Source organism: Oncorhynchus tshawytscha, linkage group LG03, assembly GCF_018296145.1.
Source record: "Oncorhynchus tshawytscha isolate Ot180627B linkage group LG03, Otsh_v2.0, whole genome shotgun sequence".
Lineage (NCBI taxonomy): Eukaryota > Metazoa > Chordata > Actinopteri > Salmoniformes > Salmonidae > Oncorhynchus > Oncorhynchus tshawytscha.
Genome location: NC_056431.1, coordinates 54,496,286 through 54,517,117, shown reverse-complemented (window position 1 = coordinate 54,517,117; position 20,832 = coordinate 54,496,286). Strand labels below are relative to the sequence as shown.

Here is a 20,832-nt window from a genome sequence, read left to right as displayed (position 1 = left end):
TTGGGTCAGTCACAGTGGACAGGTATTATGCCACTGTGTACTCTCTGTTTAGGGCCAAATAGCATTCTAATTTGCTCTGTTTTTTTGTTAATTCTTTCCAATGTGTCAAGTAATTATCTTTTTGTTTTCTCATGATTTGGTTGGGTCTAATTGTGCTGCTGTCCTGGGGCTCTGTGGGGTGTGTTTGTGAACAGAGCCCCAGGACCAGCTTGCTTAGGGGACTCTTCTCCAGGTTCATCTCTCTGTAGGTGATGGCTTTGTTATGGAAGGTTTGGGAATCGCTTCCTTTTAGGTGGTTGTAGAATTTAACAGCTCTTTTCTGGATTTTGATAATTAGTGGGTATCGGCCTAATTCTGCTCTGCATGCATTATTTGGTGTTCTACGTTGTACACAGAGGATATTTTTGCAGAATTCTGCATGCAGTCTCAATTTGGTGTTTGTCCCATTTTGTGAAGTCTTGGTTGTTGAGCGGACCCCAGACCTCACAACCGTAAAGGGCAATGGGCTCAGTGACTGATTCAAGTATTTTTAGCCAGATCCTAATTGGTATGTTGAAATTTATGTTCCTTTTGATGGCATAGAATCCCCTTCTTGCCTCGTCTCTCAGATCGTTCACAGCTTTGTGGAAGTTACCTGTGGCGCTGATGTTTAGGCCAAGGTATGTATAGTTTTTTGTGTGCTCTAGGGCAACAGTGTCTAGATGGAATTTGTATTTGTGGTCCTGGCGACTGGACCTTTTTTGGAACACCATTATTTTGGTCTTACTGAGATTTACTGTCAGGGCCCAGGTCTGACAGAATCTGTGCAGAAGATCTAGGTGCTGCTGTAGGCCCTCCTTGGTTGGTGACAGAAGCACCAGATCATCAGCAAACAGTAGACATTTGACTTCAGATTCTAGTAGGGTGAGGCAGGGTGCTGCAGACTTTTCTAGTGCTTGCGCCAATTCGTTGATGTATATGTTGAAGAGGGTGGGGCTAAAGCTGCATCCCTGTCTCACCCCATGACCCTGTGTGAAGAAATGTGTGTGTTTTTTGCCAATTTTAACCGCACACTTGTTGTTTGTGTACATGGATTTTATAATGTCGTATGTTTTACCCCAACACCACTTTCCATCAATTTGTATAGCAGACCGTCATGCCAAATTGAGTCGAAGGCTTTTTTGAAATCAACAAAGCATGAGAAGACTTTGCCTTTGTTTTGGTTTGTTTGGTTGTCAATTAGGGTGTGCAGGGTGAATACATGGTCTGTTGTACGGTAATTCGGTAAAAAGCCAATTTGACATTTGCTCAGTACATTGTTTTCATTGAGGAAATGTACGAGTCTGCTGTTAATGATAATGCAGAGGATTTTCCCAAGGTTACTGTACATATTTCACGGTAGTTATTGGGGTCAAATTTGTCTCCACTTTTGTGGATTGGGGTGATCAGTCCTTGGTTCCAAATATTGGGGAAGATGCCAGAGCTAAGGATGGTGTTAAAGAGTTTAAGTATAGCCAATTGGAATTTGTTGTCTGTATATTTAATCATTTCATTAAGGATACCATCAACACCACAGGCCTTTTTGGGTTGGAGGGTTTTTATTTTGTCCTGTAACTCGTTCAAGGTAATTGGAGAATTCAGTGGGTTCTGGTAGTCTTTAAGAGTTGATTCTAAGATTTGTATTTGATCATGTATATGTTTTTGCTCTTTATTCTTTGTTATAGACCCAGAAAGATTGGAGAAGTGGTTTACCCATACATCTCCATTTTGGATAGATAATTCTTCGTGTTGTTGTTTGTTTAGAGTTTTCCAATTTTCCCAGAAGTGGTTAGAGTCTATGGCTTCTTCAATTACATTGAGCTGATTTCTGACGTTTTGTTCCTTCTGTTTCCGTAGTGTATTTCTGTATTGTTTTAGTGATTCACCATAGTGAAGGCGTAGACTCAGGTTTTACGGGTCTCTATGTTTTTGGTTGGACAGGATTCTCAATTTCTTTCTTAGATTTTTGCATTCTTCATCAAACCATTTGTCATTGTTGTTCATTTTCTTCGGTTTTCTATTTGAGATTTTTAGATTTGATAGGGAAGCTGAGAGGTCAAATATACTGTTAAGATTTTCTACTGCCACGTTTACACCTTCACTATTGCAGTGGAACGTTTTACCCAGGAAATTGTCTAGAAGGGATTGAATTTGTTGTTGCCTAATTGTTTTTTGGTAGGTTTCCAAACTGCATTCCTTCCATCTATAGCATTTCTTAATGTTACTCAGTTCCTTTGGCTTTGATGCCTCGTGATTGAGTATTGCTCTGTTCAAGTAGACTGTGATTTTGCTGTGGTCTGATTGTGAACGCTCTGAGAGACTCTGGGTTGAGGTCGGTGATAAAGTAGTCTACAGTACTACTGCCAAGAGATGAGCTATAGGTGTACCTACCATAGGAGTCCCCTCGAAGCCTACCATTGACTATGTATATACCCAGCGTGCGACAGAGCTGTAGGAGTTGTGACCCGTTTTTGTTTGTTATGTTGTCATAGTTGTGCCTAGGGGGGCATATGTGGGAGGGAATGCTGTCACCTCCCCCTGTCTATATCTATCTATCTATCTATCTATCTATCTATCTATCTATCTATCTATCTATCTATCTATCTATCTATCTATCTATCTATCTATCTATCTATCTATCTATCTATCTATCTATCTATCTATCTATCTATCTATCTATCTATCTATCTATCTTCTATCTATCTATCTATCTATCATCTCCCTCTATCGCTCTCTTTCAATACCCGTGTCTGTCTCTGTCTCCCCCCTCTCTCAACTGCTTATCCTGAGTGTGACTGACATTATTACATCCTCCCTCCGTCCTTAGAAGGCATTAGCCATGGTGATCAAATCATAGCAAATGGTGGAATGTAATGTCATTGCTATGGTTTCTGTTGTCATAACATGACTGATGTAATCCTTTAGTCTATCTACTCCACTATGTTTCCATCACTACAGGTTTAGGATGAACCTGCCTGGTGGGATTAACAGTAAAGCTCTGTGGTCATGTATAGTAAGCCTAGTCATGCTGTTAGATGTTATATAGCTTGCATCCCAAGGTGCATTTTATTCCTTATATAGTCCCTATGGGTCCCCTTCAAAAGTAGTTCACTAGGGAAGAGGCCTATTATACATGACCATAGAGCTTTACTGTTAATCCCACCAGGCAGGTTCAGCCTAAACCTGTAGTTTGTCTTAGAGCAGGCCTATGATCATATCTCCAATTCTCTATCTCTCTGTTTTATATTGGCTAAGAGCATTGTGGACATAAGTTAATGTCTCTCCAACTATGTCTGTTTTAGATTGGCTAAGTGCAGGCCTAAGAACATAACATATATCCCTCTCTCCCCATTTCTCTCTCTCTATCTCTCTGTTTGTTTTAGATTGGCTCAGTGCAGGCCCATGACATTATTAGTTCTAGGAAAAGAAGAGCCAAAAATCTAACCCTGCAGCAGCTAATCTAGCCTTAATAACAATGAGCACATACCCTGATGTAACCCAAACCCCTCGCAGTGCTTACTCTGGCCTGTCTGTCCCATAGACTCACACATACTCCATAGACTCACACATACTCCATAGACTCACACATACTCCATAGACTCACACATACTCCATAGACTCACACATACTCCATAGACTCACACATACTCCATAGACTCACACATACTCCATAGACTCACACATACTCCATAGACTCACACATACTCCATAGACTCACACATACTCCATAGACTCACACATACTCCATAGACTCACACATACTCCATAGACTCACACATACTCACACATACTCCATAGACTCACACATACGCCATAGACTCACACATACTCCATAGACTCACACATACTCCATAGACTCACACATACTCCATAGACTCACACATACTCCATAGACTCACACATACTCCATAGACTCACACATACTCCATAGACTCACACATACTCCATAGACTCACACATACTCCATAGACTCACACATACTCCATAGACTCACACATACTCCATAGACTCAACAGAGGCCCTCGGAAAGGGACCTGCAAGCCACGTTCCAAACCATACAGAACAGAGCTCCGACCACTGCACAATGTCTCCATTTAAAAGAAATACTGGGCACATGGGGGCAGGCAGTATTCTGACTTCAGTTACATACGTTACTCAAATTGTCAATTAATTATTTACACAATCTTCTTAGTTGCACGTACTTATCTCAACTCTGAATTAAGCTCATGAGTGGTTGTGTGAGTGTGTGTGTGTGTGTGCCAGCGATTGGGCACAATTGTATCCACATGTTCTACCACTCCACATAGATGACAAGACTCAGAAATCATGCATGAATACTTCGTGTGGCCTTGAGTGTGTGCTTGTGTGTGTGTCTGCATGTGTGTGGCGTTGAGTATATTGTGTGTAGTGAGATTGAAGGCTAGAGGGGTGTTGACTTAATAAACTATCAAGATGACAGGCAGAGAAGAGAGCAGAGAGGAGAAGAGACAAGAGAGAAGGGAGCAGAGAGCAGGGAGCAGAGAGGAGGGAGCAGGGAGAAGGGAGCAGAGAGGAGAAGAGACAAGAGAGAAGGGAGCAGAGAGGAGGGAGTAGGGAGAAGGGAGCAGAGAGGAGAAGAGACAAGAGAGAAGGGAGCAGAGAGCAGGGAGCAGAGAGAAGGGAGCAGATAGAAGGGAGCAGAGAGAACAGAGCAGAGAGGAGAAGAGACAAGAGAGAAGGAGCAGAGAGCAGGAGCAGAGAGGAGGGAGCAGGGAGAAGGGAGCAGAGAGGAGAAGAGACAAGAGAGAAGGGAGCAGAGAGGAGGAGCAGGGAGAAGGGAGCAGAGAGGAGAAGAGACAAGAGAGAAGGGAGCAGAGAGCAGGGAGCAGAGAGAAGGGAGCAGAGAGAAGAGAGCAGAGAGGAGAAGAGACAAGAGAGAAGGGAGCAGAGAGCAGGGAGCAGAGAGAAGAGAGCAGAGAGGAGAAGAGACAAGAGAGAAGGGAGCAGAGAGCAGGGAGCAGAGAGAAGGGAGCAGAGAGAAGGGAGCAGAGAGAAGAGAGCCGAGAGGAGAAGAGACAAGAGAGAAGGGAGCAGAGAGCAGGGAGCAGAGAGAAGGGAGCAGAGAGAAGGAGCAGAGAGAAGAGAGCAGAGAGGAGAAGAGACAAGAGAGAAGGGAGCAGAGAGGAGAAGAGACAAGAGAGAAGGAGCAGAGAGGAGAAGAGACAAGAGAGAAGGGAGCAGAGAGAAGGAGCAGAGAGAAGGAGCAGAGAGCAGAGAGGAGAAGAGACAAGAGAGAAGGGAGCAGAGAGAAGGGAGCAGAGAGAAGGGAGAAGGGAGCAGAGAGAAGGAGAAGGGAGCAGAGAGAAGGGAGCAGAGAGGAGAAGAGACAAGAGAGAAGGAGCAGAGAGAAGAAGAGACAAGAGAGAAGGGAGCAGAGAGGAGAAGAGACAAGAGAAGGGAGCAGAGAGGAGAAGAGACAAGAGAGAAGGGAGCAGAGAGAAGGGAGAAGGGAGCAGGGAGAAGGGAGCAGAGAGAAGGAGAAGGGAGCAGAGAGAAGGGAGAAGGGAGCAGAGAGAAGGGAGAAGGGAGCAGAGAGAAGGGAGCAGAGAGGAGAAGAGACAAGAGAGAAGGAGCAGAGAGGAGAAGAGACAAGAGAGAAGGAGCAGAGAGGAGAAGAGACAAGAGAGAAGGAGCAGAGAGAAGGGAGCAGAGAGAAGGGAGCAGAGAGAAGGGAGAAGGAGCAGAGAGCAGGGAGAAGGGAGCAGAGAGAAGGGAGCAGAGAGAAGGGAGCAGAGAGAAGGGAGCAGAGAGGAGAAGAGACAAGAGAGAAGGAGCAGAGAGAAGGGAGCAGAGAGCAGGGAGAAGGGAGCAGAGAGCAGAGAGAAGGGAGAAGGGAGCAGGGAGAAGGAGCAGAGAGAAGGGAGAAGGAGCAGAGAGAAGGAGAAGGGAGCAGAGAGAAGGGAGCAGAGAGAAGGGAGAAGGGACAGAGAGAAGGGAGAAGGGAGCAGAGAGAAGGGAGCAGAGAGGAGAAGAGACAAGAGAGAAGGAGCAGAGAGAAGAAGAGACAAGAGAGAAGGGAGCAGAGAGAAGAAGAGACAAGAGAGAAGGGAGCAGAGAGGAGAAGAGACAAGAGAGAAGGGAGCAGAGAGGAGAAGAGACAAGAGAGAAGGGAACAGAGAGAAGGGAGAAGAGAGAAGGGAGCAGAGAGAAGGAGAAGGGAGCAGAGAGAAGGGAGAAGGAGCAGAGAGAAGGAGAAGGAGCAGAGAGAAGGGAGCAGAGAGGAGAAGAGACAAGAGAGAAGGGAGCAGAGAGGAGAAGAGACAAGTGAGAAGGAGCAGAGAGAAGGGAGCAGAGAGAAGGGAGCAGAGAGAAGGGAGCAGAGAGAAGGGAGAAGGGAGCAGAGAGCAGGGAGAAGGGAGCAGAGAGAAGGGAGCAGAGAGAAGGAGCAGAGAGAAGGGAGCAGAGAGGAGAAGAGACAAGAGAGAAGGGAGCAGAGAGAAGGAGCAGAGAGCAGGGAGAAGGGAGCAGAGAGCAGAGAGAAGGAGCAGGGAGAAGGGAGCAGAGAGAAGGGAGAAGGGAGCAGAGAGAAGGAGCAGAGAGAAGGGAGAAGGGAGCAGAGAGAAGGAGAAGGGAGCAGGGAGAAGGGAGCAGAGAAGGGAGAAGGGAGCAGAGAGAAGGGAGCAGAGAGAAGGGAGAAGGGAGCAGAGAGAAGGGAGAAGGGAGCAGAGAGGAGAAGAGACAAGAGAGAAGGGAGCAGAGAGAAGAAGAGACAAGAGAGAAGGGAGCAGAGAGGAGAAGAGACAAGAGAGAAGGGAGCAGAGAGGAGAAGAGACAAGAGAGAAGGAGCAGAGAGAAGGAGAAGGGAGCAGGGAGAAGGGAGCAGAGAGAAGGGAGAAGGAGCAGACAGAAGGGAGAAGGGAGCAGAGAGAAGGGAGCAGAGAGGAGAAGAGACAAGAGAGAAGGAGCAGAGAGAAGGGAGCAGAGAGCAGGGAGAAGGGAGAAGGGAGCAGAGAGAAGGGAGCAGAGAGAAGGGAGAAGGGAGCAGGGAGAAGGGAGCAGAGAGAAGGGAGCAGAGAGCAGGGAGAAGGGAGCAGAGAGCAGGGAGAAGGGAGCAGAGAGCAGGGAGAAGGGAGAAGGGAGCGGAGAGAAGGGAGCAGAGAGAAGGGAGAAGGGAGCAGGGAGAAGGGAGCAGAGAGCAGTGAGAAGGGAGCAGAGAGAAGGGAGCAGAGAGAAGGGAGAAGAGAGAAGGGAGCAGGGAGAATGGAGCAGGGAGAAGGGAGCAGGGAGAAGGGAGCAGAGAGCAGTGAGAAGGGAGCAGAGAGAAGGGAGCAGAGAGAAGGGAGAAGGGAGAAGAGAGAAGGGAGCAGGGAGAATGGAGCAGGGAGAATGGAGCAGGGAGAAGGGGGCAGGGAGAAGGGAACAGAGAGAAGTGAGAAGGAGCAGGGAGAAGGAGCAGAGAGCAGTGAGAAGGGAGCAGAGAGAAGGGAGCAGAGAGAAGGGAGAAGAGAGAAGGGAGCAGGGAGAATGGAGCAGGGAGCAGGGAGAAGGGAACAGAGAGAAGGGAGCAGAGAGCAGGGAGAAGGGAGCAGAGAGAAGGGAGAAAGGAGCAGAGAGAAGGGAGAAAGGAGCAGAGAGAAGGGAGCAGAGAGCAGGGAGAAGGGAGCAGAGATCAGGGAGAAGGGAGCAGAGATCAGGGAGAGGTGAGAAGGGAGCAGGGAGAAAGGAGAAGGGAGCAGGGAGAAAGGAGAAGGGAGCAGGGAGAAGGGAGCAGTGAGAAGGGAGCAGAGAGCAGGGAGAAGGGAGCAGAGAAAAGGGAGCAGAGAGCAGGGAGAAGGGAGCAGAGAAAAGGGAGCAGAGAAAAGGAGCAGAGAGCAGCGAGAAGTGAGAAGGAGCAGAGAGCAGCGAGAAGTGAGAAGGAGCAGAGAGAAGGAGCAGAGAGAAGGGAGAATGGAGCAGGGAGCAGGGAGAAGAAAGGGGAAGGGAGCAGAGAGAACGAAGCAGGAAGAAAGGAGCAGGGAGAAGGGAGCAGAGAAAAGGGAGCAGAGAGCAGCGAGAAGTGAGAAGGGAGCAGAGAGAAGGGAGAATGGAGCAGGGAGCAGGGTGAAGAAGGGGAAGGGAGCAAGGAGAACGAAGCAGGAAGAAGGGAGCAGGGAGAAGAGAGCAGAGAGCAGTGAGAAGGGAGCAGAGAGAAGGGAGCAGAGAGAAGGGAGAAGAGAGAAGGGAGCAGGGAGAATGGAGCAGGGAGAATGGAGCAGGGAGCAGGGAGCAGGGAACAGAGAGAAGGGAGCAGAGAGCAGGGAGAAGGGAGCAGGGAGAAGGGAGCAGAGAGCAGTGAGAAGGAGAAGAGAGAAGGGAGCAGAGAGAAGGGAGAAGAGAGAAGGGAGCAGGGAGAATGGAGCAGGGAGAAGGGAACAGAGAGAAGGAGCAGAGAGCAGGGAGAAGGGAGCAGAGAGAAGGGAGAAAGGAGCAGAGAGAAGGGAGAAAGGAGCAGAGAAAAGGGAGCAGAGAGCAGGGAGAAGGGAGCAGAGATCAGGGAGAAGGGAGCGGAGATCAGGGAGAGGTGAGAAGGGAGCAGGGAGAAAGGAGAAGGGAGCAGGGAGAAGGGAGCAGTGAGAAGGGAGCAGAGAGCAGGGAGAAGGGAGCAGAGAAAAGGGAGCAGAGAAAAGGAGCAGAGAAAAGGGAGCAGAGAGCAGGGAGAAGGGAGCAGAGAAAAGGAGCAGAGAGCAGGGAGAAGGGAGCAGAGAAAAGGGAGCAGAGAGCAGCGAGAAGTGAGAAGGGAGCAGAGAGAAGGAGCAGAGAGAAGGGAGAATGGAGCAGGGAGCAGGGAGAAGAAAGGGGAAGGGAGCAGAGAGAACGAAGCAGGAAGAAGGGAGCAGGGAGAAGGGAGCAGAGAAAAGGGAGCAGAGAAAAGGGAGCAGAGAGCAGAGAAAAGGGAGCAGAGAGCAGGGAGCAGAGAGCAGCGAGAAGTGAGCAGAGAGAAGGGAGAATGGAGCAGAGAGAAGGGAGAATGGAGCAGGGAGCAGGGAGAAGAAGGGGAAGGGAGCAGGGAGAACGAAGCAGGAAGAAGGGAGCAGGGAGAAGAGAGCAGGAAGAAGGGAGAAGGGAAAAGGGAGCATGGACATGGGAGCATTGAGAAGGGAGAAGGGAAAAGAGAGAAGAGAGCAGGGAGAAGGGAGCATGGACAAGGGAGCATGGATAAGGGAGTGGGGAGAAGGGAGAAGAGAGCAGGGAGAAGGGAGCAGGGAGAAGGGAGCATGGAGAAGGGAGCATGGAGAAGGGAGAATGGAGAAGGGAGCATGGAGAAGGGAGCAGGGAGAAGGGAGCAGGGAGAAGGGAGCAGGGAGAAGAGAGCAGGGAGAAGAGAGCAGGGAGAAGAGAGCAGGGAGAAGGGGATAAGGGAGCAGGGATAAGGGAGCATGGAGAAGGGAGCAGGGAGAAGAGAGCAGGGATAAGGGAGCAGGGATAAGGGAGCAGGGATAAGGGAGCAGGGAGAAGAGAACAGGAAGAAGGGAGAAGAGAGCAGGAAGAAGGTAGAAGAGAGCAGGAAGAAGGTAGAAGAGAGCAGGAAGAAGGTAGAAGAGAGCAGGAAGAAGGGAGCAGGGAGAAGAGAGAAGAGAGAAGGGAGCAGGGAGAAGAGAGCAGGGAGAAGGGAGCAGGGAGAAGGGAGAAGAGAGAAGGGAGCAGGGAGAAGAGAGCAGGGAGAAGAGAGAAGGGAGAAGAGAGAAGGGAGAAGAGAGAAGGGAGCAGGGAGAAGAGAGCAGGGAGAAGAGAGAAGGGAGCAGGGAGAAGGGAGCATAGATAAAGGTGGTGAAGGATCACCTTGTCTATAGACAGGAGATGAACGGAAGGACAAGGAGCATCATAACACAGCCTGAGACAATACTTGAAAGTCCACAGGGACACACACATTTACAAACTCACACACAGATATACGGAAACACACAATCACATACGCACACACATTCACACACACACAGTCACACAAAGACAGTATTGCTTAACACATGTCAGAATTTAATTTAACATAAAATAAAATAAATAGTGAAGCTCGCTGGCACACTAACTGAGAATACAATGAATTATGCTTCCAGGGCAATCGAAGGCCTAGTCTGGATCTCAAATGACACCCTACCACCTATATAATGCCTTACTTTTGACCAAGGCCCATAGTGCTCTGGTCAAAAGTAGTGCACTATATATAGGGAATAGAGTGCCATTTGGGATGCATCCCTTGTCTGTGGTCACAAGTGATTTCAGTTTATGGTAGGGACAGAAAAGAGAGAAAAAGAAAAGCTCTAGAGAGACTTTATTAATGGACACAATATGATTCATGTTTTTGCTGATGGCAGCTATTTGGCAGAAAGGTCTGTCTACTGACAGTGATAGGTGGATGTTTCTACCAACTAAACTTAGTTGAATCCACTGACTGACTGCAAGTCGCTCTGGGTATGAGTATCTGCTAATTTACTCAAATAAAAGATGTAATGTAGGATAATGTTATGGCACACTGAGTACGCTATAAAGGATGTCTTGGCATCACCATATAAAACATATTATTATTCATTGTCTCTAGTATTAAGTTTGAATGTGCAGGAGTGAGGATCATTTACAAGTGCATGTCATGGATGCTTTAGGATGGTTCTATGTGTGTGTGTGTGTGTGTGTGTGTGTGTTTGTGTGTGTGAGTGTTTGTGTGTGTGTGTGGGCACATATGTGTTAGACTGTGTCTCTAGAGGATCTTACCGGGCTATGACAGGTCAGAGAGTAATCGTCTGCTCTCTCACACTGGGAATCACACTCCACACACACCGAGCCGTTGGCATACTCACGCACCTCCCTGAAAACCAGAGATGGAGAGAGGGGAGGGGGGGCGGAACACGAGGAAGGGATGGAGAGAGGGGGCGAGAGAGTGTGTGAGAGAGAGGGGGGGAAACCACGGGAGGTAGAGGAAGATGAAGGGAGGTAGGGGGAGACGGAAGAAAGGAGGAGAGAGGCAGAGGGGGGAAGGAGAGAGAGGGGGAGAGAAGGAGGGAGGAGGGGGAAGATAGAGGGAGAGAGAGGGAGAGAGAGGGAGAGAGTGGGAGAGAGAGGGAGAGAGTGGGGAAAGTGAGAAAAAAAAGAAGTGTGTCAGATACAGACTCTACAGGAAGGGAGGCGAGCTGTGCTCCACTGTGCTCCTCAGTGCTCCACTGTGCTCCTCAGTGCTCCACTGTACCCCACTGTGCCCCACTGTGCTCCACTGTGCTCCACTGTGCTCCACTGGCTCTGTTTAGAGGAACAGCTGGAGGGGTTTCATGGTCTCAGGCACTGCAGTCACTGTACTGTGGTACACCCACTCTTCCACTATGTATACTGTACACAACTAGCAACAGCCTGCTACGATGGCTGACATAAAACCTGGACATGAGCCTAGACTATTGCAGATGGAAATTAAATGAGAACTGAAAACTGACAAAATGGATGGGTGTGTCTGACATTGTACCCTATTACCTATATAGAGCATATAATCCCCATAGGCAGTGGTCAAAAGCAGTGCACTTAAAAGGGAATTAGGGCTCTATTCCGGATGTAACCAATGTCTTTTGCCTAAATTACAAAAACAAACACATACTACACACAGTTTTTAGTCAAAGGCAATAATTCAACAACAGTGACAAAAAGCTGAACCTTCAATGATCAATTACATCGTACATTTCTTAAAAGTCAATCAATCACCTTCATCAATGTCAACATTAGTTGAGACGGCTAAATAGTTAGATAAATATTTAACCAACCTGGACTATCTGCATTGGCCCTTTTTCCACATACGCTGCTGCTGTTTATTATCCTTCCTGTTGCTTGAACCCTACCTATGTGTACATATCACCCTCAATGACCTCGTATCCCAGCACATAGACTCGCTACTGGTACCCTGCTGCTGTTTATTATCCTTCCTGTTGCTTGAACCCTACCTATGTGTACATATCACCCTCAATGACGTCGTATCCCAGCACATAGACTCGCTACTGGTACCCTGCTGCTGTTTATTATCCTTCCTGTTGCTTGAACCCTACCTATGTGTACATATCACCCTCAATGACCTCGTATCCCAGCACATAGACTCGCTACTGGTACCCTGCTGCTGTTTATTATCCTTCCTGTTGCTTGAACCCTACCTATGTGTACATATCACCCTCAATGACCTCGTATCCCAGCACATAGACTCGCTACTGGTACCCTGCTGCTGTTTATTATCCTTCCTGTTGCTTGAACCCTACCTATGTGTACATATCACCCTCAATGACGTCGTATCCCAGCACATAGACTCGCTACTGGTACCCTGCTGCTGTTTATTATCCTTCCTGTTGCTTGAACCCTACCTATGTGTACATATCACCCTCAATGACCTCGTATCCCAGCACATAGACTCGCTACTGGTACCCTGGTAAGTTATCTTTAGTCTGGTTATTATTTTTCTATTATCTCTCTCTCTGCATTATAGGGAAGGGCCGTAAGTAAGAATTTCACTGTTAGTCTACACCGGTTGGTTACGAAGCATGTGACTAATAATATTTTATTATATTTGATTTGAGGAAACAATCAATGTGTGGAGTGTGTGTATATGAGTGTGGAGTGGTGTGTGTGTGTTTGTGTGGAGTGGGGTGTGTGTGGTGTGTGTGTTTGTGTGGAGTGGGGTGTGTGTGGTGTGTGTGGCATGTGGTGTGTGTGTGGCGTGTGATGTGTGACGTGTGGTGTGTGTGTGGTGTGTGACGTGCGGTGTGCGTGGCATGTGGTGTGTGTGTGGTGTGTAGGTGTGTGTGTGTGTGTTTGTATTTGTATGTGTGTGTGTTTGTTTGTATGTGTGTGTGTTTGTATGTGTGTGTGTTTGTATGTGTGTGTGTGTGTGTGTGCGTTTGTATGTGTGTGTGTTTGTATGTGTGTGTGTTTGTATGTGTGTGTGTGTGCGTTTGTATGTGTGTGTGTTTGTATGTGTGTGTGTGTGTGTGTGTGTGTGTGTGTGTGTGTGTGTGTGTGTGTGTATGTGTGTGTGTTTGTATGTGTGTGTGTTTGTATGTGTGTGTGTGTGTGTGTGTGTGTGTGTGTGTGTGTGTGTGTTTGTATGTGTGTGTGTTTGTATGTGTGTGTGTTTGTATGTGTGTGTGTTTGTATGTGTGTGTGTGTGTGTGTGTTTGTATGTGTGTGTGTTTGTATGTGTGTGTGTTTGTATGTGTGTGTGTGTGTGTGTGTGTGTGTGTGTGTGTGTGTGTGTGTGTGTGTGTGTGTGTGTGTGTGTGTGTTTGTGTGTGTGTGTGTTTGTATGTGTGTGTGTTTGTATGTGTGTGTGTTTGTATGTGTGTGTGTTTGTATGTGTGTGTGTTTGTATGTGTGTGTGTTTGTATGTGTGTGTGTGTGTGTGTGTGTGTGTGTGTGTGTGTGTGTGTGTGTGTTTGTATGTGTGTGTGTTTGTATGTGTGTGTGTTTGTATGTGTGTGTGTTTGTATGTGTGTGTGTTTGTATGTACGTAGGAGGTGGGCTTTTATATCTCGTTCTCATGTTTAATTTGGCGCTGAAGGTCACTGGATGAAGTCATGGGCTCATTTAGCGTTGAGCACGTACTGCACATGCTGAGAATGTTCAATCTGATGTATTCCACTAAGTTACACTACACCCTCCAGCATCCAAGCTAATTATCGTGGCTATGTTGATACAATCACTTTGGTGTAGCTTTCCAACTAATGCTAACGGGTGTTCCATACTTTCAGAAATCAATTCACTAAAGTGGTGTCTTGTTCCTTTTTCACAACATTAAAAACAGAAGTCACTGGTGGGGCTTGAAAAGTCATGCACTAACAGACACAAAGTATAGCAAAGAGATTTAACATGGCACCCTTTAACATTAATGTGAGGGATAGGACAGTGTGTGTGTGTCTAATACTAACAAGAGAAACTCTGGTGTTACGCTGTGGGCAAACATGGGTTCAAATACTATTTTTTAAAAAGTAATACTTCATCTGAGCATTACTGAGCTTGTCTGGGCCAATCGAAGCAATAGAATAATCACAAAAAATGCAAACCCCACCCATCTGGCACTCCGAGCAGGCTAAAGCAACTGCCTAAAAGTATTAGAAAGATTTCAAATGGTATTTGTACCCAGGTCTGGCTGGGACAACATGTGTGAGGAGTAAGTGAGTGTTTCCTCCCTCTGCTAAATAACAAGAGGAATACCTCCATGGGACCTGAAATCAAATTAGGATTAATTATGCTTTATCCGGTCAACACAATGCCATGCAGGGTGGCACGGGAGGTAGGTCTTTGTCTGGTAAAGCTATGATTTAAATGGGTTATGGCTTAACATGTCCTTTATGTTAGCTTAGTCTCCCATGGTTCTCCATAGGGTTTAGCTTCTCTATTGCCATAAGTCTCTCAGTCTCTCTGTCCCAGTCTCTCTCTCCCAGTCTCTCTCTCTCTGTCTCTCTCTCTCTCTCTCTCAGTCTCTCTCTCTCTCTCTCTCTCTCAGGACGGAGGCACGTCAGTTACACAGCACTTAAAACCTCTGTTCTAACATAAGACCTGGAGGACAGAAGCAGACAATACCTCACTTCCTCACGGGAGGTCCAACCTAAAACTCCACAATAACAGTTGTACTTTGTGTCTGTGTCGTCATCTTTTCTAGCAAACCTGTTGTGCTGACTCAGTCACTCAAAATAGACAATTACCTTTAAGACAGAGACGTTAGGAAATGCAAAATATATGTTTTTCCTTCTAGATAGTGCCCCACAGTCAACAAGACATTGTCTCAACCAGTCAAAAGGTTGGACCCACCTACTCATTCCAGGGTATATCTTTATTTTTACTATTTTCTACATTGTAGAATAATAGTGAAGACATCAAAATTATGAAATAACACAAATGGAATCATGTAATAACAAAAGAAGTGTTTTTATACTTGAGATTGTTCAAAGTAGCCACCCTTTGCCTTGATGACAGCTTTGCACACTCTTGGCATTCTCTCAACCAGCTTCACCTGGAATGCTTTTCCAACAGCCTTAAAGGAGTTCTCACATATGCTGAACACTTGCTGGCTGCTTTTCCTTCACTCTGCAGTCCAACCCATCCCAAACCATCTCAGTTGGGTTGAGGTCGGTGATTGTGGAGGCCAGGTCATCTGATGCAGCACTCCATCACTCTCCTCCTTGGTCAAATAGCCCTTACACATCCTGGAGGTGTGTTTTGGGTCATTGTCCTGTTGAATGATAGTCCCACCAAGTGCAAACCAGAGTGGGACAGTGGGAACCACACATGCAGAGATCATCCGTTCACCTATTCTGCATCTCACAAAGACACGGCGGTCAAATTTGTACTCATCAGACCAAAGGACAGATTTCCTCCAGTCTAATGTCCATTGTTTGTGTTTCTTGGCCCAAGCAAGTCCCTTCTTATTATTGGTGTTTAGTAGTGTTTTCTTTGCAGCATTTCAACCATGAAGGCCTGATTCATGCAGTCTCCTCTGAATAGTTGTGTCTTTTACTTGAACTCTGTGAAGCATTTATTTGCGCTGCATTTTCTGAGGCTGGTAACTCGAATGAACTTATCCTCTGGAGCAGAGGTAACTCTGGGTCTTCCTTTCCTGTGGCAGTCCTCAAGAGAGACAGTTTCATCATAGCGCTTGATGGTTTTTGCGACTGCACTTGAAGACACTTTCAAAGTTCTTGACATTTTCCGTATTGACTGAACTTCATGTCTTAAAGTAATGATGGACTGTTGTTTCTCTTTGCTTATTTGAGCTGTTCTTTGCCATAATATGGACTTGGTCTTTTACCAAATAGGGCTACTTCTGTATATCACTCCTACCTTGTCACAACACAGCTGATTGGCTCAAATGCATTAAAGAAGGAAAGAAATTCCACAAATTAACTTTTAACAAGGCACACCTGTTAATTGATATGCATTCCAGGTGACTACCTCATGAAGATAGTTGAGAGAATGCCAAGAGTGTGCAAAGCTGTCATCAAGGCAAAGGGTGGCAAAATATATTTGGATTTGTTTCACACTTTTTTGTTACTACATGATTCCATATGTGTTATTTCATAGATTTGATGTCTTCACTATTATTCTACAATGTAGAAAATAGTAAAAATAAAGAAAAACCCTTGAATCAGTAGGTGTCCAAACTTTTGACTGGTACTGTATATACAATATAAAACTATGTAGGGCTGGGCGATATCGCCAACATATCATATCACAATATTGTTCTCTGAATTGTAAAAGTTCTACATATGTTTTATGAGTAGTGCATGACCTTTGATTGGAAACCAAATGGTACTAAGTGGTTTTAATGGGCTTTCTCCATTCGGATGGTTTAATACTCAACCAACCCAGGACAAAACTGACAGTGAAGTAGTCCAATGTGTAGAACGTTTCATTTAGTTCAGCACTGTATCAAAATATTGTTATAGACAGTGTTGTAAAAATACATACCGGTGTGTGAACCCATACCGGTATACCAGTATTCATGATGCATCGCCCAGCCCGAATACTATGGGGTAGTTTAACAGTACCAGACACAGATTAAGTCAAGTCCTGAATTTGAAAGAGGTTTTCATGGAGATTCTCCATTGAGCATGCTTTTTATTCCCAGACTTAGTCTATGTTCTGGAAACCACCTCTATGTGTTCTACATTATGTACTTCTATGGTCTCAATAGACTTCAGTCAGTAGCGTCTCGTGGCTCTGTGATTGGTTAGTAGCATCTCTCGTGTTCCTTTGATTAGCCGAGCTGTGAGCGGTGGCGTGCAGACAGGCAGACAGGTAGGCAGAGCGTGGCCCCGTGCGCAAGCAGTGACTGTGACACGCAGTGACACGCCTAACCCCCCTGCCCTGCGCCTCTCCTCTCTCGTCTGGCGTACCTCTCCAAACTGGCCTCACGTTTCTCGACTACGAAGGGCCCCGATGGCTGCCTGGGCCTAGAGCCAGTCAGTCTGCAAGGCAAAACAAGCATCCATGTCTGTCTCTAATGTGGTGTACACCAGCCATAGAACCGCTCTTCTATTTCTACACCACACTGGACTTTAGCTTTGTCTTTAGTCTGGCGTACGCTTGAGATGGTGACATTTAACTTTCAATGTCTCACCTGTTATTGCCATTGAAAAACAGACTTTTAAACAATTTATTAGAGAGGATTTTACAGGAAAACAACAACAACAACATAGACAATGTAGCAACAATATTTTAAATCGTGCAGGGAATACAAACCCATAACCAATCCCCCTAATCACCATATAAGTACACTCCCTCAGACCCCTCCATGTTGTCTCATGTCTCCTACTAACACTACAGTAAGTACACTCCTGTGTGTGTGTGTGTGTGTGTGTGTGTGTGTGTGTGTGTGTGTGTGTGTGTGTGTGTGTGTGTGTGAGTGGGTGTGAGTGTGAGTGAGTGGGTGTGAGTGTGAGTGAGTGGGTGTGAGTGCTTCTGTCTCACATATTGTAACATCTCTACTCTGTAAATCCACACTGCAGCAGATGAAAACAACCTTAATCTTATCTCCCCTGTTATTTACTCACCGGAGGGTTTTGTTGTGGTGGTTTATCCTTCAGGTATGAAGTGCGGTGTCTGACCTGGCCTCATCCCTGCCTGCGTCCCAAATGGCACCAAAATCCATATATAGTGCACTACTTTGAAACAGAACCCTATGGGCCCTGGTTAAAAGTAGTGTAACTATATAGAGAATAGGGTGCCATTTGGGAGGCAGACCATCTTTCAAACAAACACACATCTATTTTTCTCTGATATTTGAGAAACAAGTAAGTTCATTCTCGGTCCATTATTGCAGTATCTTTCTATCTTTCACAGGAGCCTGTAGATTGTGTTTACACCATGTTTTCTCCCGTTCAGGGATTACCGGAATGAACGAGGGAAGAGATTGGTGTCTACACAGACAGTAGTTATATTGTACACTTACTGGTCTGCTGAACAGGTAATACATAGTACTACTGCAAGAAAGTCACTATATAGAAAAACTATTCTGTACATCCTTTCATATACAAGTCATACTCGTTCTCAGACCTAAAAGACCTAAAACAAAAGTACTTTCACTGAGGTAAAAGAGTTGTTAGTTTGACAGCTGTATTTCTCTTTATCTTCATGCATATTGAGAGTGATACTGTCATTATGTAATTATGTTACACTGTCAAGTGTCTACAGTATCTGTCATTATGTGACACTGGTATACGTAACTCACCCTTCATAGAGGTTGCAGGTGTCCACACAGATGCGTCCCCGGCTGAAGTAGCGACAGGCCAGGCACTGGTCTGGTCCCGGCCCCCAGCAGCCAGCGTCCGAACACAGAGGGTCACACACCATCCGCTCAGTAGCTGAGAAACGCAGGAATACAGGTTAAGACTAGGGTTAGGGGTCAAACAGAAGGTCAAAAACTATCCACAGTAGCATGACAGGGTTAGGTACTGGACAATATTGATATTTTTTTATTGGAAAGGATATGGGTGGAGCCATTGGCTACTAAAATTACAACTTTTCTTTTTCAAGGCTACTGTGTTAATCTGAGGCCAGTCAGTCAAACAGTGGTTTCAACTCAACCATGAGCTCTCCTTCCAGGTCCATCTGAGGGAGGGTGGATTAATGGTCACATGTTAATCGTCTATACTGTACTGTCCGTGTGTCTGCCATCTGCAAAAGGTAATGCCAGCCAGACACACCATGCAGGTCTATGTCAAAGCCCCTTTCTTAGAGGTTCATGGTGAAATTAGAGCATTAGAGCATCTAACAAGGTAGAGCTGAAGCAGAAAGGGAGAGACATGTCTCACCATGCAGATCTATCTCAAAGATCCTTTGTTAGAAGTGGAAGTGTATGGTGATGTGATTCTGGGAATCCCGGTTGGAAGACTTACGGAATCAAGAAGGAATAAGCAGGAAATCCAGTGATTTTCTGGAAAACCTGGGAATTTGGTGGAAAGATACCTGATTTTTGCATCCCTAATCCGTCTGTTGAGTGCTAAGGTAGAGCGGGAGACTGACAGGTGGGTCTGTGAGAGGAGACCGGCTGTGGAGCTGGATGTGGAGCAGGCTGTAGTTGTGTTCTCCCATTACACTGTAATAGTGCTAACCAAACAGCAACGGGGTTAAATTAGCTTCACAAACAGCTGGATGTACAAGCTAACTGTGATGACCAATGACAAGACAAGAAAAAGAGGGTGAAAAAACAAAGAAATAAAGTTGAAAATCAGCCCTAAACTCTTATTATCTTTTCAGCATCAGCAGATTCTGGCAAAGATAATGATTAAGGCGGCTTTTAGTCCAACTGTCCCTCTGTGCAGGAAACAGGCTCTCTGTACTCAACTACCACTACAGTAGGAGCAGCCTACTATCTGTGCAGTGAGATCTCTCTCCAGCTCGTTTTATAATATTATATGGTTGCTACGTTGTCTCTCGTGACAGACTGTTAAAATGTAGAAGCCCGCCAGCGGACACTTCAGATTCATTTCTAGGTTCCAAGATTGTTACCCAACATTGCACACAGCATTGTGAGAAGTCGAGGGTCTATGGGGTGAGGGCTACTATTTCATACAAAGGTTGTGTCCCAAATGGTACCCTTCTACCAATATAGTGCACTGCTTTTGACCAGGGCCCTATATACCGTTGTCAAAAATAGTGCACTACATAGCGAATAGGGTACCATTTGGGACATGACAGAAGTGATTTCCATTCCGCCTGCAGCAGGATGCAATGTCTGGCAGGTCCACAGCAGCAGAGAGCAACAGGCTGTCTGGCCTGGCCTAGTTCAGCTCTTCACTGCTTTGCTCTGCCACTGGCTCCGTACTGGCTTCCCCTCCCCATCGGACCAGCATAAAGAGACTGCATGTGTTTGTTAGGCACCAGAGACGGAGCTGACAGAACTACAGTCACAATCATTGCACCCTCACTTTGAGGTTCAGGCCAGATGTAAGCCAGGGGGCATTCTGTGGTTTGGTGTCATGTCCAGAATGGTTACACATTTTGAAAACAAGAAGCAATATAGTGAGAGAGGGAGCGACGGGGGGGATAGAGAGAGGAAGAGAGAAAGTGTTAGAGAGGGGGGGAAAGGAACAAATTGAAAAAAGTGCTTGTGAGGGCAGAGCATGAAAGCATTGAGATCCGTGTGATACAAAAGCATCTCTGTTCCAGTTCCAAGGCCTCACTTTGTGCTTCAGAGCCGTAGGTAACCAGGCCAGGAAAGAGAAACAGGGATAGGGAGACGAAAGACAGAGAATGAGAGAGAGAGAGACAGAGAGACAGAGAGAGAGAGAGAGAAGGGAGAGAGAGAGACAGAGAGAGAGAAGGGAGAGAGAGAGAGAGAGACAGAGAGAGAGAGAGAGAGAGAGAGAGAGAGAGAGAGAGAGAGAGAGAGAGACAGAGAGAGAGATATATGGGAGTGAGAGAGACAGAGAGACAGAGAGAGAAGAGGAGAGAGAGAGAGAGAGAGAGACAGAGAGAGATATATGGGAGTGAGAGAGACAGAGAGACAGAGAGAGAGAGAGAGCGAGAAGGGGGAGAGAGAGAGAGAGAGAGCGAAGGGGGAGAATTTAATTTAATTGAGAGAGAGAGAGAGAGAGAGAGAGAGAGAGAGAGAGAGAGAGAGAGAGAGAGAGAGAGAGAGAGAAGGGGGAGAGAGAGAAAGAGAGCGAAGGGGGAGAGAGAGAGCGACAGAGAGAGAGTGTATATACAACCCTTATTTATGCTCATTTATTTTTCCTTGTGTACTTTAACCATTTGTACATTGTTAAAACACTGTATATATATATGACATTTGTAATGTCTTTATTGTTCTGAAACTTCTGTATGTGTAATGTTTACTGTTAA

General features: G+C 46.3%; 1 protein-coding gene across 1 annotated transcript in view; it reads right to left on the bottom strand.

Moving 5' to 3' along the window:
* LOC112238881 (receptor tyrosine-protein kinase erbB-4-like) overlaps positions 1-20,832 on the bottom strand; it is a 499,848-nt gene that overhangs the window by 100,033 nt on the left and 378,983 nt on the right. Inside the window, exons 13-14 of the mRNA XM_042320089.1 lie at positions 18,218-18,350; positions 10,741-10,834 (exon numbers count right to left, since the gene is read on the bottom strand). Coding sequence (XP_042176023.1) covers positions 10,741-10,834; positions 18,218-18,350 — 227 coding nt within the window. The remainder of the gene's footprint in view (positions 1-10,740; positions 10,835-18,217; positions 18,351-20,832) is intronic.